Source organism: Zootoca vivipara, chromosome 12, assembly GCF_963506605.1.
Source record: "Zootoca vivipara chromosome 12, rZooViv1.1, whole genome shotgun sequence".
NCBI classification, from domain to species: Eukaryota; Metazoa; Chordata; class Lepidosauria; order Squamata; family Lacertidae; genus Zootoca; species Zootoca vivipara.
In genome coordinates this window covers 25488677-25501115 of record NC_083287.1, presented here as the reverse complement: position 1 = coordinate 25501115, position 12439 = coordinate 25488677, and the positions used below count along the sequence as shown (strand labels likewise).

The 12439-nt window shown below is 42.8% G+C and overlaps 1 protein-coding gene across 4 annotated transcripts in view; it reads left to right on the top strand.

Annotated features, from left to right (window-relative positions):
* ITGB8 (integrin subunit beta 8) overlaps positions 1-12439 on the top strand; it is a 57037-nt gene that overhangs the window by 18712 nt on the left and 25886 nt on the right. For all 4 annotated transcript variants that reach the window (XM_060280731.1, XM_060280730.1, XM_060280733.1 and 1 more), the window contains exon 3: positions 3358-3529. In XM_060280731.1, the coding sequence (XP_060136714.1) occupies positions 3358-3529 (172 nt within the window). The remainder of the gene's footprint in view (positions 1-3357; positions 3530-12439) is intronic.

Below are 12439 nucleotides of genomic sequence, written 5' to 3'. Positions count from 1 at the left end.
AGTAACATGCCCATCAAATGAAAGCGAGAGGGGACCAAAATAAGAAGGGGGGGCAGTTTATTCCTATGTACACATTACTGTTTTTCACTTAAGTCCATTAAGGCTATATTAATGATGATAATTACAATAATGATGATTATTATTATTAACCTGCACAAAGCAGTGGTAGGCCAGGTCAGAAGGGAGCTATTTCTGGGGTTGCCAGAGCACACCTTCATCCTGCTGCCTTTCCCTCTCTTCTTCTTTGTTTTCATCTGTCCTTCCATCCATCCTTTGCTTGCTGCTAAGGGGAAACAGACACATTAAGAACGTGGGGTTCTTATTGGTTTAGCCTCCACCACTACCACTTTTTTTTTTTGGTGCCTTGTAGCTGCTTGCTTGACCTCCGAGAGGGGGGGGCACGAAAAGAGGGCCTTTAAGAAGCAAAAACAAAGACTTTCCAGTTGATTTAATTATTTGTTTGTAAGGAAAATAATAGAGAGGCAGAGAAAATTTAGGGGGCCATATATGATTTGCCATACACATGTTGGAGTCTCTATTGTGGAGAATGGTTTTGAAATACATTCAGCTTTAAAAGAAAAGGGTTGGTTGCAGAGTGACGCTCCTGCATTGTTTTCTAGGGCCTTCAACATTCACTTTCTAAGAGCTCCAGCATTCCTCCTCATGGAGGCCATATGGATCAGCACAGCCAGTGTGGTGCCCTCCAAATCTTGTAAACTACTGCTCCCATCAGCCATTGGCTGGGTTGTCTGAGACTGATGAGAGTTGTAGTCTGCAACATTTGGATAGCACAACATTTGGACAGCGTCCCATTGGCAACCTCTGATGTGGATGCATGTTCAGCAGGTCACCAATTGCTTCTTAAAACCTGTTTAATATTAGTTGGACATTACCAAATGCTTTAAAGAATAATGATTTGTGCCTGAGCAGACCATATTTTAGACAGAGTGTGCGGGTCTTGGGCATACACTTCCTAGGCCCTTAGAAACAACATCCCTACTGACATTGGAATAACAATTTTGTGGCCACGGTTACCGAACATCTTCCACTGCTCCTTCATTATCATTATTATTTTATTCAATCTGGGAGCCAGTGTGGTGTGGTGGATAAGAGTGGTAGACTCGGAATCTGGGGAACCGGGTTTGCGTCTCTGCTCCTCCACATGCAGCTGTTGGGTGACCTTGGGCTAGTCACACTTCTCTGAAGTCTCTCAGCCCCACTCACCTCACAGGGTGTTTGTTGTGGGGGAGGAAGGGAAAGGAGAATGTTAGCCGCTTTGAGACTCCTTCAGGTAGTGATAAAGTGGGATATCAAATCCAAACTCTTCTTCTTCTTCTTCAATCTATATCCCATCTTTCCAAAGGAGCCCAGGATAACAAACACATAAACAATAACATAAATTTTTTTTAAAAAATGAATTAAGAACTGTGAATGTGCTTGCTGTTCAAGCAGTTCAGCCTGTGTACAGGTTTGGTGGATAATGCTTTTCTATAGTTCTCAGTTAGGTGGAGATACCTTGTGTCTATTTCTAGATTCTGGGGAGAAATTCAACTGAAATCATGGAGGTTAGGAATGGGGACAGTTCATTCATTCCCACTGTCACCATGTCCATTACAACATCTGCACAAGTTTGGGTTTTTTGTGCTCCTGCATTCTATAAATACATGTGTAAGAAAGACAAACTTTAGTAAGAGAAGGTGTGGGCATAGCACATTCTGTCATATATTAACAAAAGGCATATTCCTCTTTTATATTTACCTAGGAAAAACTTCATTATGATTTCAAAAAAGGGAGTGGATTACTAGGCATTCCAGATATTGACATGTTTTTTCCACGACTCTCTGAATATTATTATCATTATTTACAAACAGCATAAATCTCTGCTATATACTCATAAATGTGTCACTTTAAAATTTGTTCTCAGCTAGTCTTAATTGGATTAATTTTTCCAGTATGGCAATAAGGCAGATTTGATTACACCAAGCCAATCTTTAGCCACTCCCACAAAATGTTTCCAGTTTTTAGTAGTAACCATTCAGGCTACTACTAAGAGAAATGGAACCAATTATTTATCTGTTCCATTTGCATGTGGTCCATCCCAGTCGTCTTTTGGTCTGTGTAGGGTTAACATTGATGTGTTAGAACTGTGCCTTCTATGGAGCATACTTTTTAAGACTTTCTCTTGCCTTGTCCTGCCTCTCCATCCATCCCCTCCCTTTTGAATCTCCCCCTTTATGTCTTGCTCCCTTAATGTATTCCAGCAAATAAATCCAAAATGGTTTTTGGCAATAAAAGCAATTCAATTATGTAGCTTTATAGCAAAATGCATTTTCAGATGTCAGACTTTTTTTCCTGTTCAATAAAAAACACTTGTATTGAGCATGCAGTTCTTACTAGATTGTCTTAGGCCACAGGCTAAATGAAAGGCCAATTGTAATTGATGTCAGAGGGGCTGGTACATGCAAGTGTTACTGAGGTGGGAAAACCACCATGGGGAGAGAGAGAGGTCACAATGAGCTCACTTTTCCTTTTTTGTTATGTGAAAACTGCCAAAGCACCCTTCCGAAACCTTTATAGCAATTAGTCCTAACTTCTGTTTTAAATATTTTGTTATAAAAACAAGTGTCCCTTTTTTTTGGCACAACTAGGCATAATGCAAAAATGTATCCATGTTTCGTTTTGTCATTTGTTGGCACTCTTCCCTCCCTGCCACAGTCTCAGTGGAAATGCCCCTCCTTTGCAACAGCTATTAACCCTGGAAGGACAGTCCACACGAGTGCTTATAGGTGCTTTGCTTTAGGTATTAATAGCCTGGTCGACAACAGGGTTTGGGGGAGCAGTGATGTCCAACAGGCCTGTATCTGGCCAGTATAATGGAGACTCCCACAGCTGGGAGTAGCCAGTGGGGTAGGGCAGTGGTGCTTCTCTGACCTCCTGAAACAGGCATCACTACACCTTAAAAGGAGGAGGATGAGCAGCAAGATAGTGGGAAGTTCAGGGTGATGCAAGTATGCTGGCAGGAGCACCAGATTGCTTCTGCTTGTGCTTAGTTGCTGTGCCAACTGCCTCACTCCTCCTCTTCTCCTTTCTGCTGAGCTGCTGCAACGCCCATGCCAGGAAGTATTGCCTACCACTCCTGCACACAGCAACCCACACGAGTCACTTGGCATTGTGTCTAGTTTGGACCTGCTATAGCTCCTTTGGGCATACAGGCATGCCTCATTGTTCTTCATTAACTTTTCAGTTACCTGGCTATGCTTGATGATATCTCAGAATATAAACATTTCTCTGTCTCTCCTCTCTATTTTTTTCCCTCTCTCTTTCTCTCTCTCTCTCTATTTGCCTCTTTCAAAACAGGATTTCATGGCTGGAACAAAACAGAAGGAACGATGTGACACAGTTCTACACTTAATGAAAAGAGGCTGCAGAACAGATTTCATAGAAAGTCCCAGCGTTGCTGTAACAATGCCTGCCGGTAATGCTAATGTACAAGTGGCACCAGGAGAAGTTTCAATCCAACTACGTCCAGGTTTGTTTCTTAAAAAGAAAGTATTTTTTTTATTAAAAAAATTTAATTGGACACAGTTAAGCAAGCAATGGAGATGGGGCATTCACACAGAGCCTGGTGTTTGCTTTTTAAACGAGAGAAGATACCTAATTCTGGAGGGCTGTTAGAGCCTGAAAGCAATCAGTTCATACTTATTTAAAAAATAACTCTTGGATATGCTAATCTTGTGAGCTTTCTATATTTTGTCTAAATTGGCTATGCAGCAGTTTCGGCTCCCGCGATTTTTATGGCCTTGGCATCTGTTAAAAAAGCTAATGAGATGGCTTGTCACCATTATCCATTGTCTAATTTCCATTGTCTGGCTCCCATTAAAATGTTCATCAAAATTGGAAAATTACGAGTGAATAGGTCTGTATTCTGTTACTTCCCATCCCAGCCAAATCCTGTAAATGATACTTTGTGTGCTTAGATTGCCTGGTCTTGTTATCTCAAATTGAACACAAGCATACCTACTACAGGTGCGGTTTGGTTGTTGTTTTGGATGAGCTCTTCTTCTCCTCACCCTCACTTTTCTATTGACACACCCACACCCCTTGGCTGTGATGCCATTGTGGATTCCACCATCCTTGTTTGTTCATGTCTTCTTGAAATCCAACTTGTTTAGTAGGTTTTTACCTTGAAACCTTGCTTTACAAGATGGTGCAGAGTAGGTTTGCACCTGTGCTTTGTTTAAAATTACAAACTGTTTCCAAGTCACTCTGTCCACCTTTGATCTGTGATTAGCTTCTGATCTTCTCTATGCAAAATGAAGCTCTGTCTATGGGGAATCTTTTTTTTAAAATTATATTTATTGAGGTTTTTAACAATAAAAAAAATACAGCACAAAAATACAAAAGCTTGAAAAATAAAAGAAAAAATTTAAAAAAAGGGGAAAAAAAGGAAAAAAGAAAGAAAAATAGTATCTCTAACAATATCTTGTCCCCGACTCCCCCGTCCCTCCCCTCCCGGGTCAATTCCATATCCAACTTCACAACTTCTTTTTTATACCCCACACAATAAATTCTATTAGGTTTTGAACTATATTACTCTTAACTATTTCTAATAATTTCCTTTAGCCTATAATTTCCCCCTCAAAAGATATACCTTTGCCTAATTCAGATTCTATCCAATCTTTTAACTAAACCTCCAAACCCACCCCCTCCCTCCCCAGGTAGCAGTTTCCCTTTTTCCCCGGCCAGCGTCTTTATATCATCCAATTTCAAACCTTTTAATCCATCCATTCCTCTACCTTATATTCCTTCTTTACCCCACTCCCACTCTTAACCAATCTAAACCATCCCATTCCTCCTTCTTCCCCTTCCATTGTTTTAATTCTTCCACCAGCCTCCCACCCTCATATTTATTTCCACTGTCCCCTATTTCCAATCTTCTGTCTGGCCTGCGTCCCCTCACTCTCACTGGGGGGGCAAAGGCCAGACTCTTTCCTCCCTCCTCAACTTGTTTGTTTCCTTCTGGGATCTGGTCGCCCTCTCTCACTGAGCAGACCAGATCCCAGGGTCCATCTTGGTCCTTAGCGTCCAAAGTCACATAGGTGATCAATGCTTCCTCTCTCACAGGTTGCATTGATTTCTCAGTCCGTTGCTCCTTATTTTTTGCCTGTTGTTCAATGATTTCTTCTTGTTGCAATTCTAAAGTCTCCATTGGATATATCTGTTGCTGGTCTTCTTTTAAAGTCTGAATATTTCCTTTCCCATGACGTATTTCCTCTGTCATTTCTTTAATAAAGTCTAGAATATACTGCAGTTCGACCTCCTCCATTGTAAGAGGGTTGTTTTGGCTGGCAGCCTTCTTTGTCCTTCTGTGTTCCCGTGGGAATTATGCCTTGATCCGCCAGAGATGGTGCTATAATGTCCAGACTAGTTCCTTTGTTTATTTCCAACCATATTTATCCTTTATAATTTAAATTCTTAGTCCAACTTTTCCAGTTCTCCTCTTTATTACATCGATCAACTTAGATATAATCCAAAAAATATCACAGAGTCACAGCAGTTACTCTTTGTAAATCCTTATATTTGTCAGCTGGTCGCGGCTTTAGGTTCCTGCCCCCGGTTTCCGGGGGGGGGGGTTCTTTGTCACAATAATATGATTATCGATGCAGTCTAAAACATATATTTCCCCCCCTTAGTTCTGCCTTCTAAGGGGGTACACAAGTTCAATTTTTCAGGGGGATCCTCACCCCTTCTCTTCGATCGGCTGCAGGCAAGTTAGTTGTGTCGCAGCCTTCCGGGTAGGGGGGGGAACGACCTCCGTTTTTTATTCCCCTCCCAGGTCCAAATTCTTGTTTTTAAATCCAATAAAATTGTCTTACTCACAGTCCGAATCTTAATTTGGAGGTATCTGCCGCTCCTCTGTCTCCGGCTCGGAGCTTTCCGCTACCGAGGTAGCAATGGACCCAAGGCTCCGCCATGTACAGCCTGCTCTCGGAGGCTCCGACCGGGGCTCTCCGGGCAGTTTCCATGGCTTTCTGGAGCCCGCTGGGTATCCCAGCCCTCAGAACGCACAATCTGAGGCTTCTCCGGGGGGTCGCGGCGCCCACGCGACTCCCCCCCTCCTCGGTAGCGGTGGGTGTCTCGGGAGCCGAGACGAACCCCGCCGGCGGCTGATGGCGGCAGACCGGAAGTCTGTCTATGGGGAATCTTAAAACAGTACCCTACCAGATCTGTGCAGGCTGCAGCCCATTTGGAGCCTATTCACAGGAGAATATTTAGAACAGGATGAAGACACAGAGACACTACCAGTATAACATCAAGTGACTACATGAATAATTTTTAAAGTGCATTTTGCTGTTGTTGTTTAGTCATTTAGTCATGTCCGACTCTTCATGACCCCATGGACCAGAGCACGCCAGGTACTCCTGTCTTCCACTGCCTCCCGCAGGCGCAGCTTGGTCAAACTCATGTTGGTAGCTTCGAGAACACTGTCCCACCATCTCGTCCTCTGTCGTCCCCTTCTCCTTCTGTCCTCCATCTTTCCCAACATCAGAGTCTTTTCCAGGGAGTCTTCTCTTCTCATGAGTTGGCCAAAGTATTGGAGCCTCAGCTTCAGGATCTGTCCTTCCAGTGAGCACTCAGGGCTGATTTCCTTAAAAATGGATAGGTTTGATCGTCTTGCAGTCCATGGGACTCTCAAGAGTCTCCTCCAGCACCATAATTCAAAAGCATCAATTCTTTGGCAATCAGCCTTTATGGTCCAGCTCTCACTTCCATACATCACTACTGGGAAAACCATAACTTTAACTATACGGACCTTTGTCAGCAAGGTGATGTCTCTGCTTTTTAAGATGCTATCTAGGTTTGTCATTGCTTTTCTCCCAAGAAGCAGGCGTCTTTTAATTTTGTGACTGCTATCACCATCTGCAGTGATCATGGAGCCCAAGAAAGTAAAATCTCTCACTGCCTCCATTTCTTCCCCTTCTACTTGCCAGGAGGTGATGGGACTAGTGGCCATGATCTTGGTTTTGTTGATGTTGAGCTTCAGACCATATTTTGCGCTCTCCTCTTTCACCCTCATTAAAAGGTTCTTTAATTCCTTCTCACTTTCTGCCATCAAGGTTGTGTCATCTGCATATCTGAGGTTGTTGATATTTTTTCCAGCAATCTTAAAATCCAGTTTGGGATTCATCCAGTGCAGCCTTTCTCATGATGAATTCTGTATATAAGTTAAATAAGCAGGGAAACAATATACAGCCTTGTCATACTCCTTTTCCAATTTTGAACCAATCAGTTGTTCCATGTCCAGTTCTATGCTACTCCTCCTTTAAAGAGGAGAGGTAGCTAAGGAACCCAATTCAACCACCACCACGTTGCTTCCAGTAACACGATCTATGGCTGGTTGCTCCAGTCACATGAACCACATGCTCTATCCATTCAGATGGGGGTACATCTTCACCATTAGTAGCTCTGTGAATCCCTAACTATCAGATCTTTCATTACACTCTTCTGCCGCTAGTACAGCAAGCCCCCTCTGGGTTTAGAGATCTTGTACGGGCATGTGCCTGCATCACAGTAACTTAACTGGAAGTTAACACATTTGCCAGTCACCTGCAACGATTTGACTGAGCCAGCTGCTAATTCTCAGAATTAGAGCAGGATGTATTTACTGAGCATATCCTGGCCTTATTCATTTTAGAGTTGCACAGGTATAAGCCTGGTCCACCACAAACAGTTGCTGTGGTATGTTAATACTCAATAGAGTAGAAGTCATTGTTTATTCATAATGCTGGTGTTCCAGACTCTTGGGGATTTAAAGGGATGCTTTAAATGAAAGGAAACAAAAACTTTATTCAAGACAAAGGTATTTTGTGCTGTGGGAGTTGCCTGAAAGTTTGGAACCTCTGTGTGGACTTTGTTTGTAATAACATAACTTTGAGTGTGGTGTTAGCGCATTGAACTCTATTCATTTGAGAACCAGTTAAGAGGAGGCTATGGCTGTATTAGCTGCATATGTGCAGGTATTTCTTAGTTGGCTATTTGCAGATGGTGCAGATATAGCATAATTGTATTGATTCAGACTTTGCTATTGCCTGACCTGAGAAGCTGCCCAAACCATTTTGAGAGCTGAGGAAGAACTTCAGGTTGTTATTTCTTCTGCCTCCAGTCTCCTATGCATATTTTGCTCTTCCCAGCCTCACCTCAGTTCATCACCCTGCACTGTATTTGTATGTTATCACCATGACATCGGATCTCCCTGGTGAAATGAGTGGCAGGCAAGATTTCATTAAGAGTAGATCTGCTGGTGCAGGGGTTGAAAGTTTCCAGAGTGAGCTGTCATTATATGACTTCATAGATCAACTGATCTCTGCTATCTTTCCTCTTCCGTGCTCTTGAAAGCTAGCAAAATGTAATATACAATGCTATCCACTTCCTTGATTGAAAACAGGAATCTTAATGAGGTCAGCTTTATGAGCACAACTGGGAGAGCTTTTTCGTGTTTCTTTGATGCAGATGTCCAGTGTTGTGGAAGATAAGTCAGGTTTATGCTGAACTGGTTTATGCTGAACTGTGATACTAGCACTTGCTCAACTACAGAGCCTTGTACCCATAGCTGTGCCATGGAGCAACAGTCCCTTCGCCCCACCCCACTTGTTAGTAGCAAGCAGGTGGTCCAAACTATAGCAAAGCTATAAGGATTTGCTGTCCCTCTTGAAAGTTCACAGTGTTGAGAAAGCTACAGCTTCTATTTGTAATAGATATTTCATGCTGCACAGTTGTCACAAGCATGGAGAAAAAAGTAGAGTAGTTGTGGCTTTGAGAGCAAAGTGTCACATTATGTTAGCAGCATGCCTAATGGCGTTGATACTGGTATTTATAGCAGGAGTTTTTTGTTCCAGAGGAAGACTGTGCTTCCCTCTTGCATTCTCAGTGAAGGCCTCGCTAGCAAAAACATAAGGAAACTGTGCCGCTGCTACTAGTTGTCCCAGATTTTTGCAGTCCAAATCTCCCATCAAATGTTAATCATTTGAAGGCGGGACCATGGTCCTAGCAATGCAACATCATGGTATTTGCCCCACTCCAATGGCATGTGGCCAGCCTACCCGTGGGAGTTGTGTGTGGACATCTGCAAGAGGGAGCCTGTGTACGTTGGCTTCTAGGCATGGCTCCTGGTTTTTGGAAGTCTATTCCTATAGTCTTCTCATTTTTGTAGATGTCCATATTCAACACGTGGGCATTGGAGATGGGGCAGGGGCAGCAGTGCAGCCCTACCAATATTTGTAAAGCCCCCTTCACATGAGTGATGTGTGAATGCGTCTTCACTTGATTCTGTATCCCTCCAGGTGGGCAAGCAAAACCACTCAAGCCAAACTGGTGACATGTTGTTGGATTTCATCCACTGCCCTTCTGAAAGACAGCAGAGGCCAGTTGATGAAAGGTTTTCAAACACCATTTCACATTTGCATCCTTCCAAGGAATTCCCCTAAGGAACTTGGCGTATGAGGTTAATCCCCCTCCCCACACACAATAACTATGTGCTGGAGATAGTAACTTAACCAAAGTCGCTTAATCCTTCAAGGAAGAAGAATAAGAGTTTGGATTTGATATCCCGCTTTATCACTACCTGTTTCTCATATTTTAAGACATACCCATAAAATAAGCCATAGCAGGATTTTTAAGCATTCAAGGAATATAAGCCATACCCCGAAAATAAGACATAGTGATAGGCACAGCAGCAATGCCGGCCGTGGCAGGAGGAAGAGGAAAAAAATAAGACATCCCTTGAAAATAAGCCATAGTGTGTTATTTGGAGGAAAAAATAAATATAAGACGTGTCTTATAATATGAGAAACACGGTACCCTAAGGAGTCTCAAAGCAGCTAACAATCTCCTTTTCCCTTCCTCCCCCACAACAAACACTCTGTGAGGTGGGTGGGGCTGAGAGACTTCAGAGAAGTGTGACTAGCCCAAGGTCACCCAGCAGCTGCATGTGGAGGAGCGGGGATGCGATCCCGGTTCACCAGAGTACGAGTCCACCGCACTTAACCACTACACCACACTGGCTCTGCAAATTCTATGTATCATTGCCATTTTCTTGTTAGCGTTGGCAAATGTGGAACGAAAACACGACCATCCCTTCCGTGGAATAGTGTTACAATCAAAGACAATAACAATTCTGCTCATGGAAATGATTTACGCTAAATCAGGCCGAAAGAGAATAGCTGGGACGAAAAGAGCAAGTTACTGGGAAATTTTGTTTGCTTTTCATTCTCTCCATTCAAGGGGGAGTATCCAGCAGCAACAACAAGCAAGGCTTCTGTCTTATTTTTTTTTTAATTACTAGAGAAGCTTAGTACTGCTGCTTATCTGCCAAGTTAAACAAGGTTTCAGTCTGAGGCATTTGTTTGTTGTATAATGATTTGTACAGGAAAGACACATAGATACTTCTGGATTGGGTATGGCACCCCTTTCCAGCTATACCTCCTACAACTAGGACAGCCCCCATTCTGGCATCCAGGGACTCATCTTAGTGGCTGCCCTTGTTTGGGAAGTGGGTCTGAAGTCTTTGACTTTTCCAGAGTGCCGTGCATGCTAACAAAGTTAATAAAAATGCGACCCCTGGGATGTAGGATAAATGTTCCGTTGCGGAAGAGAATGTGGGGGGACTTTCTGGGATTGGCAGTTCGCTTGTCTCATTATGTGGCTACCCAAGTAAAGAGCTGCCACCAGAACTGTGGCTCCTGTCCAGCAGCTGGAGTTCTGAAAGCTGTGAACTGGAGGGTTGGGAAATGCTGATGAGCCTAAACTGGAACGGAACCTAAGTTGTAGCTCCGCTTCCTGAGCAAGGATATCCCATTTACAGAGAAAACAAATGGGCCCATTCAGAAATTGCCAGCCCCGCACTAATGGCTACAATTTGTATGCAAATCAATCCATGTTTTTGAGTCATAGTTTTCTATTACTTTGCATTCTGCAAGACTGATTTCGCACCCTGAGAGAAGAGAGGTGGGTACCAAGGTGAATAAAGACCTGGACTTTGTTAATGTTTGCCCTTTGAAGATTTATTTAATCGTTTACTTGAAAACTTTTAATTGCAAACTGAAGCCTGACCTGGAATACCTGGCAACTTGTCTTGTGTCTTGATAGATAACATTAGAAAACTATTGTGATTTCTTTGTGTAGTGAATCCAGTATAAACTAACGGCACCCTTATTTTATTAAGTACTTAAAACCTCTCCCACCTCCTAAGTTGTTTCCATCTCTGGTATTTCCATTGTTATAACACACACCCCAAACAATTTCTTTTATTTAATGAACCTCTGTCAAGTCGTGTTGTTTATGCTTTAGCCCAGGCATCCCCAAACTGCGGCCCTCCAGATGTTTTGGCCTACAACTCCCATGATCCCTAGCTAACAGGACCAGTGGTCGGGGAAGATGGGAATTGTAGTCCAAAACATCTGGAGGACCGAAGTTTGGGGATGCCTGCTTTAGCCTCTTCCCATTCCTGCCTAATTTCTTTCAAGAACATATCCTAGCATTGTGGCTTAGTACTGTGGATCCAACCGCATTTACTGGTATCTTTTTTCTTTATTAAAGATGTATTACACATACATTTATTTATTCGATTTATATCATGCCCTTCCTCTCAAAGGAACCTAGCATGGCAAACACATCAATGAAAAAACTTTTTTAAAAAACAAAACAAAACGATTTAAAACATTTTCTGAACCACTGATCTCAGAGGTGCCAGCAACTGCATTGTTCAGCCATCAGGTGTGCTCTGGTGACTCAGCTAGACTGGTAAATAAAAAAATATTTACAATGGTACCTCAGTTTTCGAACGTCTCCATTGAACATTTTGGAACTCGAACGCCGTAAACCCAGAAGTAAATGCTTCCGTTTTCACACAACCCTCAGAAGTCAAACGGCTTCCGCTAAGTTTTTCTCAATTTTCTCTATTAAATTTGCAGTCCTCCCTTTGCACCTCGGTTTTCGAACATTTTGGAACTCGAACGGTCTTCTGGAATGGATTATGTTCGAAAACTGAGATACTACTGTACAGTATATGCGTTGTATGTGTGATATGACATTGTGCCCCACCAAATGGTGATGTGGAGTCCTGTTTTTCTCTTACCTGTTTTCCCTGTTTAGATTTACGTTTTAAACTGAAACGCTTCTTTGATATGTCTAGATCCAGCCTCAGTGTATACTCAGAGTGAGTGAACTTGGACTATGTACAGGGCATGCTTTGAAATAAACTGCTTAGGGAGGGAACCCTTCTCTGGAGATTTTAGAAGGACCCCTGTACCTCCTGAGGTGATGTGTAGCATCCTGCAAAGTAACAAGCGGAGCATAGCTGGAGGCTCTTAACTCATCATGTGCTCTGGTGCAATCTTCATCTTCAGAGCGGGAGCCTCAGAGTGGTGAATTCTGCTTCACA